The 16,014-nt window shown below is 43.3% G+C and overlaps 3 protein-coding genes and 1 non-coding gene across 5 annotated transcripts; all 4 read right to left on the reverse strand.

Annotated features, from left to right (window-relative positions):
* Positions 1-152: 152 nt before the first annotated feature.
* rrad (Ras-related associated with diabetes) lies at positions 153-3,377 on the reverse strand. Of its 2 annotated transcripts, none has more exons than XM_062470728.1 (5): positions 3,233-3,377; positions 2,529-2,928; positions 2,017-2,090; positions 1,495-1,699; positions 153-1,324 (listed from the first exon to the last, which is right to left on the reverse strand). In XM_062470728.1, exons 2-5 carry the CDS (start codon positions 2,893-2,895, stop codon positions 1,047-1,049), a joined length of 924 nt encoding a protein of 307 aa, XP_062326712.1. In that variant the 5' UTR covers positions 2,896-2,928; positions 3,233-3,377; the 3' UTR covers positions 153-1,046. The 2 variants fall into 2 exon arrangements, with proteins under 2 accessions (XP_062326712.1, XP_062326711.1); XM_062470727.1 differs by having other exon boundaries at positions 2,529-2,909; positions 3,211-3,365.
* Positions 3,378-4,754: 1,377 nt separating this feature from the next.
* On the reverse strand, positions 4,755-6,970 carry LOC134027709 (tubulin beta-4B chain). The gene is made up of 4 exons (XM_062470726.1): positions 6,797-6,970; positions 6,389-6,497; positions 6,040-6,150; positions 4,755-5,933 (listed from the first exon to the last, which is right to left on the reverse strand). The coding sequence occupies exons 1-4, from the start codon at positions 6,851-6,853 to the stop codon at positions 4,873-4,875; spliced, it is 1,338 nt and encodes a 445-aa protein (XP_062326710.1). The 5' UTR covers positions 6,854-6,970; the 3' UTR covers positions 4,755-4,872.
* A 1,081-nt stretch (positions 6,971-8,051) lies between these two features.
* trnam-cau (transfer RNA methionine (anticodon CAU)) lies at positions 8,052-8,123 on the reverse strand. The gene has a single exon. It is a non-coding gene; the product is annotated as a tRNA-Met (tRNA).
* A 178-nt stretch (positions 8,124-8,301) lies between these two features.
* Positions 8,302-9,972, reverse strand: ciao2b (cytosolic iron-sulfur assembly component 2B). Its single transcript, XM_062471752.1, has 5 exons — positions 9,695-9,972; positions 9,397-9,474; positions 9,141-9,266; positions 8,957-9,002; positions 8,302-8,794 (listed from the first exon to the last, which is right to left on the reverse strand). Exons 1-5 carry the CDS (start codon positions 9,821-9,823, stop codon positions 8,694-8,696), a joined length of 480 nt encoding a protein of 159 aa, XP_062327736.1. The 5' UTR covers positions 9,824-9,972; the 3' UTR covers positions 8,302-8,693.
* Between the last annotated feature and the right edge of the window lie 6,042 nt (positions 9,973-16,014).

A 16,014-nucleotide genomic window follows, 5' to 3' on the forward strand; every position in this document is an offset into this window, starting at 1 on the left:
AGTTCAACTGTAAACATTTAACAAAATCCTCATTAAATATTAAATGTAAGTGCAAATCAACCGCAATCAATCAAAACAATGTTTAAATCAGGACAGGTATACTTTATTGCTTGTCTTAACACAGTCATAACTGGATTGAAGAGCATGGGACGATACTTTTTATGTGTCTTATGTCCCCCCGCAATCCATCCTGACCTACCCCTCTAAATCCCCAGTACGAACCTGCGTACTCATGTTTCAAGTAAGTGTGACTCCAGATTCCTGGTGCTGCTGAAACCAGGTAGCTCTGGACTGTGACTAGGTCGTCCTGTAGCCTCAGATAAAACCACAGATCAGGCTCATGAACCATAGAAATACAAGCTCAGACCAGTTGTACAGTATGAACCATAAGATACAAGCTTAGACCAGTTCTACAATATGAACCATACAAGATTAGACCGTTCCTACGGTATTAACCATAGAGATATGAGCTCAGACCAGGCCCAGAGTATGAACCATTGAGATACAAGCTCGGAACAGGCCTACAGTATGAATCGTTGAGATACAAGCTCGGAACAGGTCTACAGCATGAACTATGATACAGCCTCTGGTCAGTGCTGAAAGAAACAGTATTTTCCTGTCAGGAACCGTATAGAGATGCAGTATTCTTCCCTAAAACAGAAACACTTGAGAAGCAAAGGCTTCCTATACCAACGCCCTTTCACAATTCCTGTTTATAGAATAACAAGCCTCAGTGGGTTGAATATACGCAAAATGAAAAATGAACACACATTATCTATACATTTAAGGCGATGAACAGCGTAAAAATAATAAAACTGAATCTTCCAAAACAAAAGCGTCATGCAGGTCAACAACTCCTTGTAATGATGTGGACTTTCTTTTCTACAGATCATATTCCACTCCTCAATTTTCTTTATTTTTTTTACAAAATTAAAATATATTTCTGTACAGCTCTATGCTCAGTCCTTGGGGTTAGTGTTGAAACACACACAGCGTCTGGTCTTCACAGGCTTTAGAGAACAACATCATTCCCAGCTTTTGGTTGCTCAGAGGACTGACAGGTCATGACAGGATTTGGACTTCTGTCTGAAGGCCATCTTCTTGTTTTTGCGGGCCACCATGCGTCCGAGGAAGCGTTTAGCCTTTTTGCCGATGCTCTCCCTGCGTTTGCAGCTGGCCATCCGCCGAGCGTTCTCCTCCTTGCTGTCCTTCCTCAGCCTGATCTGACGCACAATGCCCTCAAACAAGTCCCGCACATTGTGATGCAGCGAGGCCGACGTCTCGATGAACTTACAGTCGAACACCACGGCACAGGCACTGCCCTCTGCAGGGGGAGAGGAGTCAGGAGAGGAGGGGGAGATGGAAAGACAGAAAGAGACACAGATGTTCAGGTTAGACATTGACAAGACAGTGATTCTTATCTTACATTGGGTTGGCCCCTTGAAGTCTAATATCCCCATCTCACTTGAGGGAGAGATTGAAACAGTGACTCACCATCGACAGACACCTCTCTGGACCGCACTAGGTCACTCTTGTTGCCCACTAGGATGATGGGAATGTTCTCAGACTGACGAGCTCTGCGAAGCTGGATCCTGAGCTCAGACGCCTTCTCAAAGCTGGCCTTGTCTGTCACAGAGTACACTATGATGTAGGCATCGCCCAACTTCATGCACTGCTCTTTCAGCCATTGGCTGTTATCCTGGAGGGGGGAGGGACCAGATGGTTAGTGACACATCACAACCCCTCAGGAGTAGGTTCACTGGATGAACATAGACATGAAAATGGTTGTCAGCTACAAACTGAAGTGTTTGATTCCCTAACATTTTACATTTATTCAGAAAATAATTTTATTCCTCAAGATCTTTGTTATAGATTGTTTTCAGGAATATTATTGTTGAATTGTATACAAATGCAAAAACTACGCCTATAAGTATTTTTCCATTAGATCAGGCCATTGTTTTGGGATTACACCATTGTTCCTCTTAAATACTTTGAGTCAGATGAAGGCTCTCTCACCTGCTCCCAGATGTCATAGAGAAGAATGGAGGCCTCCTCCTCATCCACCTCGATGGACCTGTCATACGTGTTCCCTAGGAGGACAGAAAATATGATCAATACAAGTGCCAGCCTAATAGACCTATAGCCATGCCGATGTCATCCCTATTTCTTCCTTCCAATCCTCACTACAGACATGTAACAGTCACTACAGGCTTACTCTCAGTCAGATTGGCTATCCACACACTCACAGTGAGCCAGGATAGTGGTCTGTCTGAAGGTATGTCATCATTGTCCTGATTTCTCTCAATCAATAGCTCTCTTTGTTTCCTAGCTGACTGTGGTAGAGACATGGCAGACAGTGGATGAACTGTTGCTCTTTTAATTTAGTAGTAGCCTATGTCATTTACATTTAATCTCATCATCAGTCTTGTAAACCTCTAAACTGAGCCTCTATTAAAAATATTTGCCGCCGCAAACACCCAACATGATCATCATCACCATCATCATCATTGGGAAATCCCGTGACTCACCTGTTTCGTCGCAGTCGTGACCATCCTCCACTCCGCCGAAGATCCTGGCGAGACTGGACTTGCCAACGCCGTGCTCCCCCAAGAGTACCACCTTGTACACCTGACCCTCGGAGTCGCTGCCGGACGAAATGACGGAGTCGGACGAGTCGGACACGCAGCTGTCCCGGTGGGGCTCCCCGGGGGAATAAGATGTGCAGCGCATGAGGTTGGTCAGCTCACCCGTTTGCACTGGGGTCATCGAAGCGCGCATCTCGCGGTCATCAACGGGCATACTCCTCCGATGCATGTTCTGAAGATGCATAGGGAACGGCATGCTGCCTCTACGCTTGTCCATGTTGCGCAACTTGTCTCCTTTGTTCAAAGTCATGACGACTTAACTGTCTGTGAATAGAAGATATTCGTTAGTTAGTAGGCTATAGGCTATTCAGCTCAATGCTGACCAACCCGCACCACTTTCAAATACAAACACAATTAAATAATGTTAATAGTAAGGAAACACAAAGAAACAATAGGCATAGGTTACTCAAATGCAGTTTATATATATTTTTGAAATATTCCGAGCGTATTTTGGGCACGATAGGCTTAACTTGGAAATTATAAATCATTTTACAATCTTGGTCAACACATTCAGAGCGATTGTTGTAGTAGAGAATAATCCATGTCGTAAATAGCCTATACCCACGTTTTATGAGCGCCTGAAGTAGCCCTTCCGAAGCATAAAATCCAAAGGTGGTCCAAATCTGTTGCAATAGGTCCTCTCGTTCCCGTTGTAGTTTTCAATGTAGAGAAGTTTCGGTTTGACTCGATGAACGGTGCGGATCCCCGTATTTATCTACCCATGGAGTTAGTGACGTCAGTGATGGGTTCGCTCAGAGAACCACGTATCTGCTTATTATAGTAGCGCGTAACGGTAACATCACACAGGCAAGGGGAGGGTAGAGGAGTGTGCGACGAGGAAAGCGTGATTCCAGTGCAGCGTGGGAGGCCGAGGAATCTCCCTCTAGCTTGGGTTGGAGTGGGCATATGTAGCTTTGAATTAAAAATACCTGGACAATAGCTTACTACTACACACTGTTTGACCAGAAGTCTTCTCGTTAGTCTAGCGTTGCACGTACACAGATATAGGCCTAGGCTAGGCTAATAGAATAGGCTACTGGTTAGCTGTAGTAACTTACACCTACTCGGTCAGTTGTATAGGCTTTAACGAAATTGTAGCACCCCGGCGCACAGGTAACCTTTTTGGCTCTGAAAGCTGCCCAGACAGCTGTGATGATTCGAGGGTTATCGTTTACGTATGAACATGCGTTATTGCCGCCATCTAGCGGAACTATGGGCGGAACAGTGTTCGCCTACTTGCTTGTTTCTACCTGACTGCCTAGAGAGCACATAATTACAGAGCCCATGGACTTTCACAGGTGGTATTAAAGTACTTGAATGAAAATACATCAAACTACAAATCTAGCCCTTATACGGACAATTTGTCTCGAATAACACTAAACCTCCCTGTGTGCTCCTGTCACAACTGCCTCTGTGGAGATGGACTTGTTAATATTTCTACTAAAGCCATTGACATCATTAGCTCTTTGTAGCATAGATCTATAGGCATGACATGACTAAACGTTAAAGACCATCTCCATAAATGAGAAGGGTCCTACTCCACTCTTCTGCATATTTGAATAAAGTCAGTAATGTAAAACAAAGGGGAGTTATGCTTTGATTACATGCTGTAGTCTATAAATGAATATATTTATTTGGGGGTCCCTTTTATGTTGATTGGGCTCAAGAGCTAGTGACTGAGATTTGTGTTTAGCATTATTTATTGTTAAGCCTTCTCACCTTAGTCAACCTACAATCAAACAGTAGTTGAGTAGTTAGGAAGTCAATTGTGTGAATTGTGTGCAAGATTGAGCACCAGATGTCACCTAACTGGCCGAGTTAATACCAGAGAAACTCCTGAAACAAGCTTTCATCATAGAAAAAAAACCCATTTGATTATATAATGAAAGCAGCATGCTCAGTGTTCAGCTGAAACAAGTTACATTTCCCCCTCGTTACACTCCCATCCCTGTGTCAGTTTACTTCCATGCCAGCAACTCTATAGAGCAGATGTGGCTGTTTGACTCAGCTCACTATGTAGTTAAAACTCAAAGATTGGAAAACTTTGGATAAACAATCTCTATAAGGCTGCTTTGGTGCATTTAAAAAGAAAACGTGCAAGACAAAATATGGTATTGCTATCAAATGTATGCCTTTAATAAACCTTGAGAACAGACTTTGATAACTTTAATGCCAACAATAAAAATGGACAAACAGGATGGTAATGAGCGTCTCTGGGGCAGCCATTTTAAGCCAGCTCCTCGTCTCCCTCCTCTTCAAATTCACCATCCTCCTCAGCGGTGGCATCCTGGTACTGCTGGTATTCAGACACAAGGTCGTTCATGTTGCTCTCTGCCTCTGTGAACTCCATCTCATCCATACCCTCACCCGTGTACCAATGCAAAAAGGCCTTGCGGCGGAACATGGCGGTGAACTGCTCGGAAATGCGCTTGAACAGCTCCTGGATAGCTGTGCTGTTACCTATGAAGGTAGCAGCCATCTTGAGGCCACGGGGCGGAATGTCGCAGACAGCCGTTTTTACGTTGTTGGGGATCCATTCCACAAAGTAGCTGCTGTTTTTGTTCTGCACATTCAGCATCTGCTCATCCACTTCCTTCATGGACATGCGGCCACGGAAAATGGCTGCCACAGTGAGGTAGCGCCCATGACGGGGGTCGCAGGCTGCCATCATGTTCTTGGCGTCAAACATTTGCTGGGTGAGTTCAGGCACTGTCAGGGCACGGTATTGCTGGCTCCCCCTGCTGGTGAGAGGGGCAAAACCAGGCATGAAGAAGTGCAGGCGGGGGAAGGGTACCATGTTGACAGCCAACTTGCGGAGATCTGCGTTGAGCTGGCCGGGGAAACGCAGGCAGGTTGTGACTCCACTCATTGTGGCGGAAACGAGGTGGTTAAGATCACCATAGGTGGGCGTGGTGAGTTTGAGCGTGCGGAAGCAGATGTCGTAGAGCGCCTCGTTGTCAATGCAGTAGGTCTCGTCTGTGTTCTCTACTAGCTGGTGCACAGACAGGGTGGCATTGTAGGGCTCCACAACAGTGTCTGACACCTTGGGGGAGGGCACCACACTGAAGGTGTTCATAATGCGGTCAGGGTACTCCTCGCGGATCTTGCTGATGAGCAGGGTGCCCATGCCTGAACCAGTGCCCCCGCCCAGAGAGTGGGTGAGCTGAAAGCCCTGGAGGCAGTCACAGCTCTCAGCCTCCTTTCTCACCACATCCAGGACTGAGTCCACCAGCTCAGCCCCCTCTGTGTAGTGGCCCTTGGCCCAGTTGTTACCTGCACCACTCTGACCTAAAAAAAAAAAAAGGAGCATCAAGTTCTGAAACTCTGAGCAAAATCACGAGGTAAATAATCTGTCACAAACTCACTTTCTTAACTGAAAATGTATCATATTCACCAAAGACAAAGTTGTCTGGTCTGAAGATCTGGCCAAATGGACCAGATCTCACAGAGTCCATGGTGCCAGGCTCCAAGTCCACCAACACTGCACGGGGGACATACTTGCCTCCTGGAAATATATATAAACGAATGAACACAGCATTAGGTCAGCGAATTGGCAAGATTATTCGTATTAGTTACGGACTCCACAAGATAGCCATTTTTAAGTCGTTTCGTGTGAGCGCGTGTCTAGATCATTTAATCACCTGTTACACTCGAGACGAACCGCGACCATCTGTCTCTTAATTGTGTCTTAGTCGAAGATTCAGCCTATTCCAATGGAAAAATTCAAGGTTTGTTCAACGCACCTGTTGCTTCATTGTAATACACGTTAATTCTCTCCAGTTGAAGGTCGCTGTCGCCGTGGTAGGTCCCAGTGGGGTCGATGCCATGTTCGTCGCTTATCACCTCCCAAAACTAGGGCGGGAGAAAATAATTTATGTACTGTAGTCCAAACTCAACAGGTCAGTGGCACTGAAATACTGGTGACTAGGTAGTCAACTAGCGTCACTAACAATAATGCACAGTACACAAATATTGTACATATAAACTACATGAACGATCTACTTCGTCGTGCCAGCCAACTTGAGGTAATTTAATGACAATGCAGCTAGTTAGCTATTAGCTAGCTCTAGCTTGTTCGATGGGCTAGACCTAGCCTAGCTCCAACTAGTTCGCTAGCTTGGTACTGTAATATTTACAGAAATATCCCAAACCTTTGCTCCAATTTGGTTTCCGCACTGCCCAGCCTGCAAATGCACAATTTCCCTCATTGTGATTGTTTTACGTATTAAGTTCAACGAACTGGTAATGAACAACAACTGAAACTCAAATTATAACGGCGGCGAACTAAATGAAATGCGAAGACATGGGCATTAAATATAAACGATGGTGACTGAGATATTGAACCCAATTGGTTTAAAATACGTCAATCAAAATATAAAGCTATCTCATTGGTTGATATTCTGTAAGCCTTAGTTGTGATTGGATGTTAGAATGCAATCAACGGTTGTCAATGGTGACAGAGAAGGAAACATTCGAATGTCAGTTGCCAGAGTCAGTTGCCAGATACTGTTACCTAGCACCAGCTGCAACATGTGAAGAGACAACACTGGGTCATCTTTCACATTCACCTATCATTCTAATCACAAAGTTAAAATGACCGTAGTTCTGATCTACTCATTTAATGCAAGCTGTTATTTTAAACCCTCACATCGATATTGAGGATTGTAAAATCAGATTACCAGAGATAAATACTTGTATAATCTATATGGGATTAACTATTTACTGAATAACCATACTGACTGAGGGCCGTAACAAAACAGTGCACATGTTGACCTGAGTCCAGAATTAAGAGACAGCCTTTAAAGGGGAATTTTATGGAAAAGTATTGTGTTACCGTATGTAAGGAAAATGATCGCTAATCAATTTTAATGCAAAGCAAAAGCTGTAGTGTATAATGGAGCTCCTCCAAAAACCTGTTTCTGGTCGAACCACCAGGCTCCAGGTGGCAAACGATACAGCCTGGTGATACTCCCTATGGTATCAAATGTATAACATGGAATGATAATCCTACACCCGCACGCACGCACACACACACGAAGGCTTAGATATGCAGTATAACATTTCAGGCAGTGTAATGAAAATGGTGTTGTTTTAAAACAATATAAGGAGTGGAGTTGACAGCATGTTCCCGAGGAGACCTGTAGCAGGTCTGTCAGCTCAAACTGCAATATTTCCCTTTGTCCAGTAGTAGGTGGTAAAACCCCACAGGATTAACTGCGAGATACTGCAATAGGCACATTGATTCATGGTTTTAAAACATAACATATATAAAGTTGGTCTTATAAATTAAGTTCCATTTGATTGTTTCTAAATTTAAACATTTAAGTTATACAGGCAAAACTCAAAACATGCTGCTGCTATCATGTCACTACCATTGTCTATGATCCTGTGTTATGAGAAAAGCTTTAGCAGAGGATGGTTTCGATCCATCGACCTCTGGGTTATGGGCCCAGCACGCTTCCGCTGCGCCACTCTGCTGTTGACTGTCTCAGGAGAAAATGGGAATTTAACCCTAAAATGTCAGGTTCTTGACAATTTCTAGCTTTAATATTGTCAAGGGACAGGGGAGGGTAGTGGAAGGAAGGAGGATTACGTTATTATTGGACAATAATCTTTCGCAGAGCAAGCCTTTAGATAATGACACAAGGGGCTTCCATATTTTACATGTATTTATTCACAATACACAATTCATAAAATTAAGCATTTAATGTCAGCAAAATTATGAAATGTTGCAGATAAAACTGCAATGCATACAAGTATGCGTCAGCTGTAATTGCAAATGTTACATTTAAAAGACACAATCAGAATATACTCTGTGACTGATTGATTTATAAAGTAGACTGTATGACATTTTCAGGACTACCGGTACTTGCTGTCTACTAGAATGAATCACTAGTAGAAAGTGCTTCAGAAAACTGTTCATAGAGATCTAAGATATTGTCCATCATAGCTCTGAGCAGATTGGTTCCTCAGGGTATTCGGGCAGCACTGGTGGACAAGGATTTGCTAATATTACCAGGACCCTCAGCATTCAGTGGTGCTTGGTTCTTAGAGGGTTCTGGTGGACAGACATTGGTTGACAACCTCCAGAAGCTGGGCATTTTCCAGAGCTGCAGCCACTCTCTCCTTATCTGCTAGCTGCTTGTTGACTGTAAAAAAGAGCATACTTGCAGACCTCACTAATAACTTACTTAGGACTCATGCTCAGGACGTACGAGTAGGCCTACACATACTGTAATGTTCATGCACTATTAGCTTAGAACTAGGTGTGTATTACTGCCATTCAAATACTTAATTATACAGTGTGTTACCTGCTTCCTCTGAGGCGTGGGTCCCAGGAGTTATACAAACGTCAATCTGAGGGGAGTTAGGTATGATATATATATGAGTAAGATATACAGGTTAAAGTTGGATATTTACAGTACTCTCAAACTAGCAGTGAGGTGTGAGTGTTATTGAGGTTCTTGTTTCTGTAGCCAAGGCAACCTAACCAACCTTGAACCTTTCTGGTAGCGAGCGCAGCAGTTTGACTTTGATCGACAGGCCAATAAGGGTTGCCATGCTGCAGTGTGGGATGGTGGGGGTAAACTCCACCCCGACGGTGTTCTCCTGGTCGTTTACCTGAAGAAAAATGACTTAATTCCGTAGTCTGTTGTCAAACTCATAAGTATAGAAAAGTACATTTAGTCATTTAGCAGACGCTCTTATCCAAAAGTACAAGCCAATCTTTCACATAATAGAGGTTACTCACGCGCACACGCACTTGTTCCACAACATTGAGCTCCTCGAGGGAAAGCGGGTGCTCGGGGTCGTTGATGGACCTTATGAGATGTAGTCCACCTTCAGTCAAGGTTTAATCGCTTGAATTAACACCTGGTAGGTTCGTGGCCAGAATATATTATTAAAAAAAAAACTAGAGTGCAAATTTACCGTGAATAAATCCGTGATACTTCAGCCTAGATACCAAACTATAGTTGCATACAAGCTAGAGACTATATTACTTAAAAAGATAGGCTAATATTTTCCACAAATTACACAAATTAAAGGATATCAAAGATTTCCCTGTCGTCGATAGGGTCCACAACATCTTCGTCTTCGTCATTTGCTGTCAGAAGTCTCACGCCAGAACGTTGGAAAATCAAGGGATTTGCGTTCTCTAACCGAAGTCCCCCCGCCATTTTATTTGCTGTTCTAAAATACTGATGATTATTTTCCACTCTACAAAAGAACTTCTACTCTTTGACTCTACTTTTTCCCACAACCAGAGCCCGTCTACCACAACTAAGGAAAATACTTCCTGGAACAGTACGGAAAGCCATAGATTCAGAAACGGGTTTGCGGTTTAGTATTTATTTTAGTTGTCCAGCAGGAGGCACAAAACTTTTAGTTATGAAAGAAATGCAGTGCATGTGTAGTTTATAGAGTGTTTCATGCAAGTCGGCCTTCTCTTTATTTTATGCAGCAAAGTAAATCCATGAACACTGAAATATGTTATAGCTCTCTCTTCCCCTCTCTCTTTCTCTCTCTATTGTGTGAGTGGAGAGAGGTGTGAGAGTAGTTCCCCACCAGCTGAAACCTGTTACATTATCAAGACCTGATATGAATACTCAGCCCTGCCACTTCCACATTGCCAGATCATAGCCTCTCTTCTTTTCACTCTAGTCCCTGTCTCCAGTATCTATACTGCTTCTGTGCCTGGATCCCCACTCGACTGCTTGTTTGGATTCCGCTCAAGACATGCTTACCTTGCCCCTGCTCCCCTTGCCTCAGTTTTTGTTTCCCTGCAACCCACCTGAGTTTACCCTGGCCTGCACCTCATCTTCCCCCAGCCTTCCAATAAATACCTTTCATAAATACCTTATTCCTGTCTCCTCATCTGAGTCTACACTTGGGTGACCTGCTCCGCCCTCCGTAACAGTACCCTTTGAACACAGCAGTGTTCATTTCTTTCAAACAGGAAGTGCTTCAGATATTCTTTCTGTTGTGATACTGCGACGAGTGACACACACAGACACACCGGTTCCAAGTTAACTTAATTGTAATATATTAATTGATTATTTCCACACTATAATATTAATCCTTTGTATACTCAGCAACACCTCACAGTTTACAACTATTTCATGATATGTTATACATCCAGGTAATAACCAGGACTACTCTAAGAGTTGCTGTGTATTCTACCTCCTGACCTGTTTTGCGTGTCTCACTGATACTCCATTGTTCCTGCAGCATGAGCATGTCTCAACCTGAAATACCTGTTCAGAAAGCTGTGGATAGCACACCTTCGTCAAAGCATTAGCACGAGGGTTAGCAGAAAGACAACCATGGTTATTTAATCTAACTCCTCTACACACACTAGAAGATAATATCAATTTAAAGCAAATATCAAATTCCTAATGAAACAATCACTAATTACAATATTATTCATCTTCTGTCCTCAATATGCATCATGATATTTTTTGTACATGGCCATGTGAGAGTTTGACAGGTATGTCATAGAGCTTTAACACATGTGTGTCACTCAAGTGTAATCTGGAACTTTTAAGTAATCCAAATCCACTTCCTATGTAATACTATCCTTTCTCGGACTTCTCTCATCATCTCTGTCACCAAGATTAGTTCCACAGGGTGCATAGTTTAAGGGCTGCAATTTAAAATGTCAGGCACACCCACATTGTGTGTCAACAATGATAGTTAGGTATAAAGGGCAGTGGCTGAGCTGGGTGTGGTTGGTTTGCTCTGGACTTCCCTCAGGGCCAAATAATAAACGGTGTTCACTGCTTGAGCCAGGGCAGGGAGATCTCTTCCCAGGTATCTGCAACCAACTGTGGTTTATAGATTCAGGTCATTGGACCTGTTTACTGTCAACAGTGTGAGCAACTTCTGTGTGCCTGCTCTATACATGATGATGACACACAGGAAAAGCCCCAACACACACACACACACACAGACAAGGACAGGATGTGTATTTAAATGCCTGCCACCTGTAACTCACCCAGGACAGGAATGTGGAGTCAGGTGACATGACTGAGGGATTTCAGTTTTATCAGAGTGAAACCCCAGCCCTCCTCACAGTAAACATAGACTCTCAGGGTGACTCTCACCACTGACATCACAACAGCGATGAGAAAGCCTCAGGGAGCCACACAGATGGCAGAAACCCCTGGTTAGTCTTTGGCCCTGGGCGCCACACAGAAACACTGAGAGTGACTCCAAAGACAAGACTATGCCACTACAACACTCACACCCCACAGATAGAACTACGCCAAGACTACAACACTACAGGACCTCAGTTAGTTACTCAGTTAGTGTCAGTGTTGAGAATATTTAGGTGTGTCTGACTGAGGCCGTGAGATGATCTGTGATCAGGGTGGCAGGCAAGTAACTAGGCAGGACAGTTTTCTGAGCAGTTTCTGGTACTGAAGCCCCAGAGCAAGGTGTGAAGTGTGGAGGAACACAGACCCTCTCCTGCCGGGGGGATGGGAGCTCTGATGAGGCTTTCCAGGAGACTGGAGGAGCCTCCTCACATTCCAGGAAAACAAAACCCCTAACAGCATCAACACAAGATGGGACTTGTCTCTCCCTCTCTCTTTCCCTATCTCTTGTCTCTCTCTGGAACCCAGTCAGAACTCACGACAGATCCAAACATGTCTTAAAGTTCAGCTGGTAAATCTGGTACGATAAAAGCCTGGACAGACCGACAAGGTCTTAACCTAATAACACAGCATTGGTTATGCATGCATAAACATTTTATGGCATCTAAAAGCCCCACTCTGCTTTGCGTGATGGGCTTTTAGGTCTGCGGGCGCTAAAAGGAAGTCCATCATGGAGGACACTCGAGATTGGCTGATCACAGCACTTCAGCAACATGGATGAGCTCATAAGACCTACTGGAGCACTATGGCACTGAACAGAGGGAGGACGAGCTTGAACCGCCTTACAGACGGATGTGGACCATTTAGATCAATGATGAAGAAGCCTATGAAAACGGAGCTGAACAGAGACTTCCAGTATCTGAGGCTAGAAGGGGGGGGGGGGGGGGGAATACTGGTGAGTCTGAAAACAGACAGTGATGCAGTCACGGTATTACAGAAAACCGGTTTCTCTCTCAATCTATAACCCCTCCCCCATCTCTCCTGCCCTCACCTTGCTGCTATTACCCAGGAAGCTTTTTTTCATTTCTCGAAAACCACACAACAAAACACAGTATCATGAATGATGCACAGTTTTAGTGTCCCATGGCTGGTATCGTTTGTGTCAAGATAAGAGTTTATCCCACTCTTGTATAAACGTGTCCCTGTCCAAACCTCGTCTTTATAGTAAGGGACAGGGAAGTCGAAACCCAAGACCACAGATGCTTTAAACATTGACAGAGAGGTTAATGAATGACTGAGTTGTAAACTGTGGCCGACAGTGGCCTTGACAGCCATGTTCTCTCAAAACAAGAACAATTTAAACAAGAACAAAACTTTTGTTCTTTTGATATGGACATGATGTTGCATTCAATTATTAACAGTATTCATATTAAGAAATGAAGTTACTATTTAACCTCAAACAAGTGAATAAATAATTGATTGGAGTCACCATGGAATAACATGATCTTGCCTAACGCTTTAACAGGGAAAACAATGTAAGGCATCTGTATATGTTTGAGATCAGATACTTGTCTGTGCCTCTCATGTGTCAATCCATTGGTCCCTGAGGGAGATTTCCTCAAACCAAAAATTGACTTGATTGTTTAAACGTAACTTTTTTTAGTTTAAACGTAAGTTTTTCCACCCTCCTATTTTACATTCCTTAACCGAAAATTGTAGAAATGTTCAGGCAAGTGTATGCAGTCAGCACCAAAGTGACATTTTTCATTTCAGATACATTTATTTAGACAATGGAAAACTGCTTTGGCACTGCGCAATTGCATATACCAGTTGTAACTTCAGTTATGACTTAAAATATTTCAAATAATGACAAGCCTGGTATTAGACAGATGAGTGTTTTCAATGACAAAGGAAAAAGCCACTGGTGTCGGCAACACAGGAAATGCTGTCCTCTGCATTATACCATACACATTTAAAAAAGTATTTATTTAGGTGGAAGACAGGCAAACCACTTGTGTACACATTCAGCTGTTTTCAGTAGTTTCAGTAGTCAGCAACACTGGAAACATGGACAGAGAACAACCTTCTCTGTCCTCTATTGCATCTGCACCTTCTTTCATTAGGCCTACCCAAATCCCCAGGACTGTTTCCACAATGGCTCTCTAGTGTTATCCAAACACCCAGCCCCAGCCATTTTGAAAATGTACAGTCAAAAGCTCTTAATAGATCATATCAGTATATAGGGATTGCATTGAAACAACTGGACAGTCATAAAAACACAGCAATAGGTGGAAAGTGGCATTATCCATCTGTATCCATCAAATGTATGTTTGAGATCAGATAACCTACTTGTCTGTGCCTCTCACATTAGTCGGTTTATGAGTGTCAAATTTCCAGAGATTTCCTGTTAGTGATAGTCACATCAACAAGCTTGGACAGTCTTTCTGTCATCAGATTCTTCAGACTCTGAATGAAGGCACACAGACCACCCCCTCATCACAAGCAGTACAACCACACACTGTTCTGTGTCAACCACACTTGTATTTCATGCTGTTGTTGTCAGGTAGCCTAAAATATGTTGAATGGGTTTACAGACAGTGGTCATGTTTGAGCTTTAGTAACATTGAACGTTAGGTTCTGTAATGGTGGAGATGACTGATTGATGATGGTTTAGGGCTTGGTGATAGTGATGATGTATTCACTGACTCACATATTGTAAGAGTAAAGTTGGATTCTGGCCAGTTGTTCGCTGTGCTCGACTTCCTGCTCAAAGTTAATGTATGTTGTATGGTGATTACAAATTATTAACTCATACTCCTCCACCAGTCTGTTTCTGTTTGCATCCCTTCCTCCTTTCCTCAAAACCTCCTTCTTTCTCCATCCCTCTTTTCACACACCTCCACCTTGATCTCAGTCTAAGCCTCCCTCTTTTCCTAAACCCCGCACCTTCATCTCTCTGCCTCCTTTTTTCTCTCCACCCCTTCCTCCCCTCTGACCTCAACTGCTCATCCTCCCCTCCTGGGATAACTAGGGGGAGTCATTCTCTCTTAATTAGTTCAAGTCAAGGTTAGCTCTGAGGTTATAGGGGTTCAGTGGGCTGAGTAGATTGCTTAGAGCAGAGGCACGGGGAGATTGTTATACATTCCTGTCTGGATAAGAAGTGGACTAAACACTGTTCTTCAGGCGAGGCTGAGAAAGAAAGGGTAACATTCTGAAGGACATCAGGGCTACTGTGTGAAGACAAGTCTCTGGATACAAATTCAACTTTGAGTTAGAACCATCGACAGTGGCTAGAACCGATAAAGAGCTCTGCCAAGCTGGGGGGCATAGGCCTACAGTTTATTGTATGCATCATGACTGGTCCAATATGTCTAATACATATAAATAATCAGAATGACTCTACAAGAGCTAGGCCTACTGCTTAGTGACAAAGCCAGTTAGACATGCATGCCAGTTGGTCTCAACATTAGACCTACATATATTTTCTAACCTTCACAGTTCATTTTTGCCACATATCCACACAAAAGCATGTGTTCATTGTCCATTGATGAGGTCGGAAGAAACGTTCTCTGTTCCAGCTCAAATGCTAGTTGGACGGACGAGAAGATAAGATCTCTAAATTGCTCAAAAAAATCTAATTTCATGCTAGCAAGCTAAGTGACATTGGAATCTGATAAATTCTCCATCAAAGGGGGTGCGTGTACTGAAAACGGATTTGCATTTCGCACGTAATTTCTTTGATTTGTTTCATAAGTTGGTTTGGTCACCGTAGACTTACAAAGCGAAAACCTTTGTCCATTCCCCAAATAACCCGCGTTTTTAGACCATACTGCCAGCGCGCGCCCACATAAATGACACAATGCTTGAATCCGCTCTGCCTCTGTCCTGCACTTCTCTCATTCTGCAATCAAGTTGGCTTGCTAACTAAATTAATCACTTTGACAGCTAAGTTATTAATGGTGAGTTGTAAAACATGGAGCCAAAACGTTGTATATAATAAATTAGACATTCAATTAAATTTTTTATTCGATTTTGGAGGGCTGATAAAGAAATGTTTTTAAGGTTAATCTACACAGAGTTGGAGTTGTTGGTTGTACAGTACTGTTGCTAGCTCACCCTAGTTGCAGGAAGTGTGCATGCTTAGCCAAAGCATCCCCTCCACCACTCAGGCCACGAGTCATAAACTTGCTAGTGATCATCACATTTTAAACTCATGATCTAATGAACTCTGTGAAGTCGAAGGTCGCTGAAGTTGTGACCGAAGATGCTGCTGT

This window comes from Osmerus eperlanus, chromosome 10, assembly GCF_963692335.1.
Source record: "Osmerus eperlanus chromosome 10, fOsmEpe2.1, whole genome shotgun sequence".
Taxonomy (NCBI): domain Eukaryota; kingdom Metazoa; phylum Chordata; class Actinopteri; order Osmeriformes; family Osmeridae; genus Osmerus; species Osmerus eperlanus.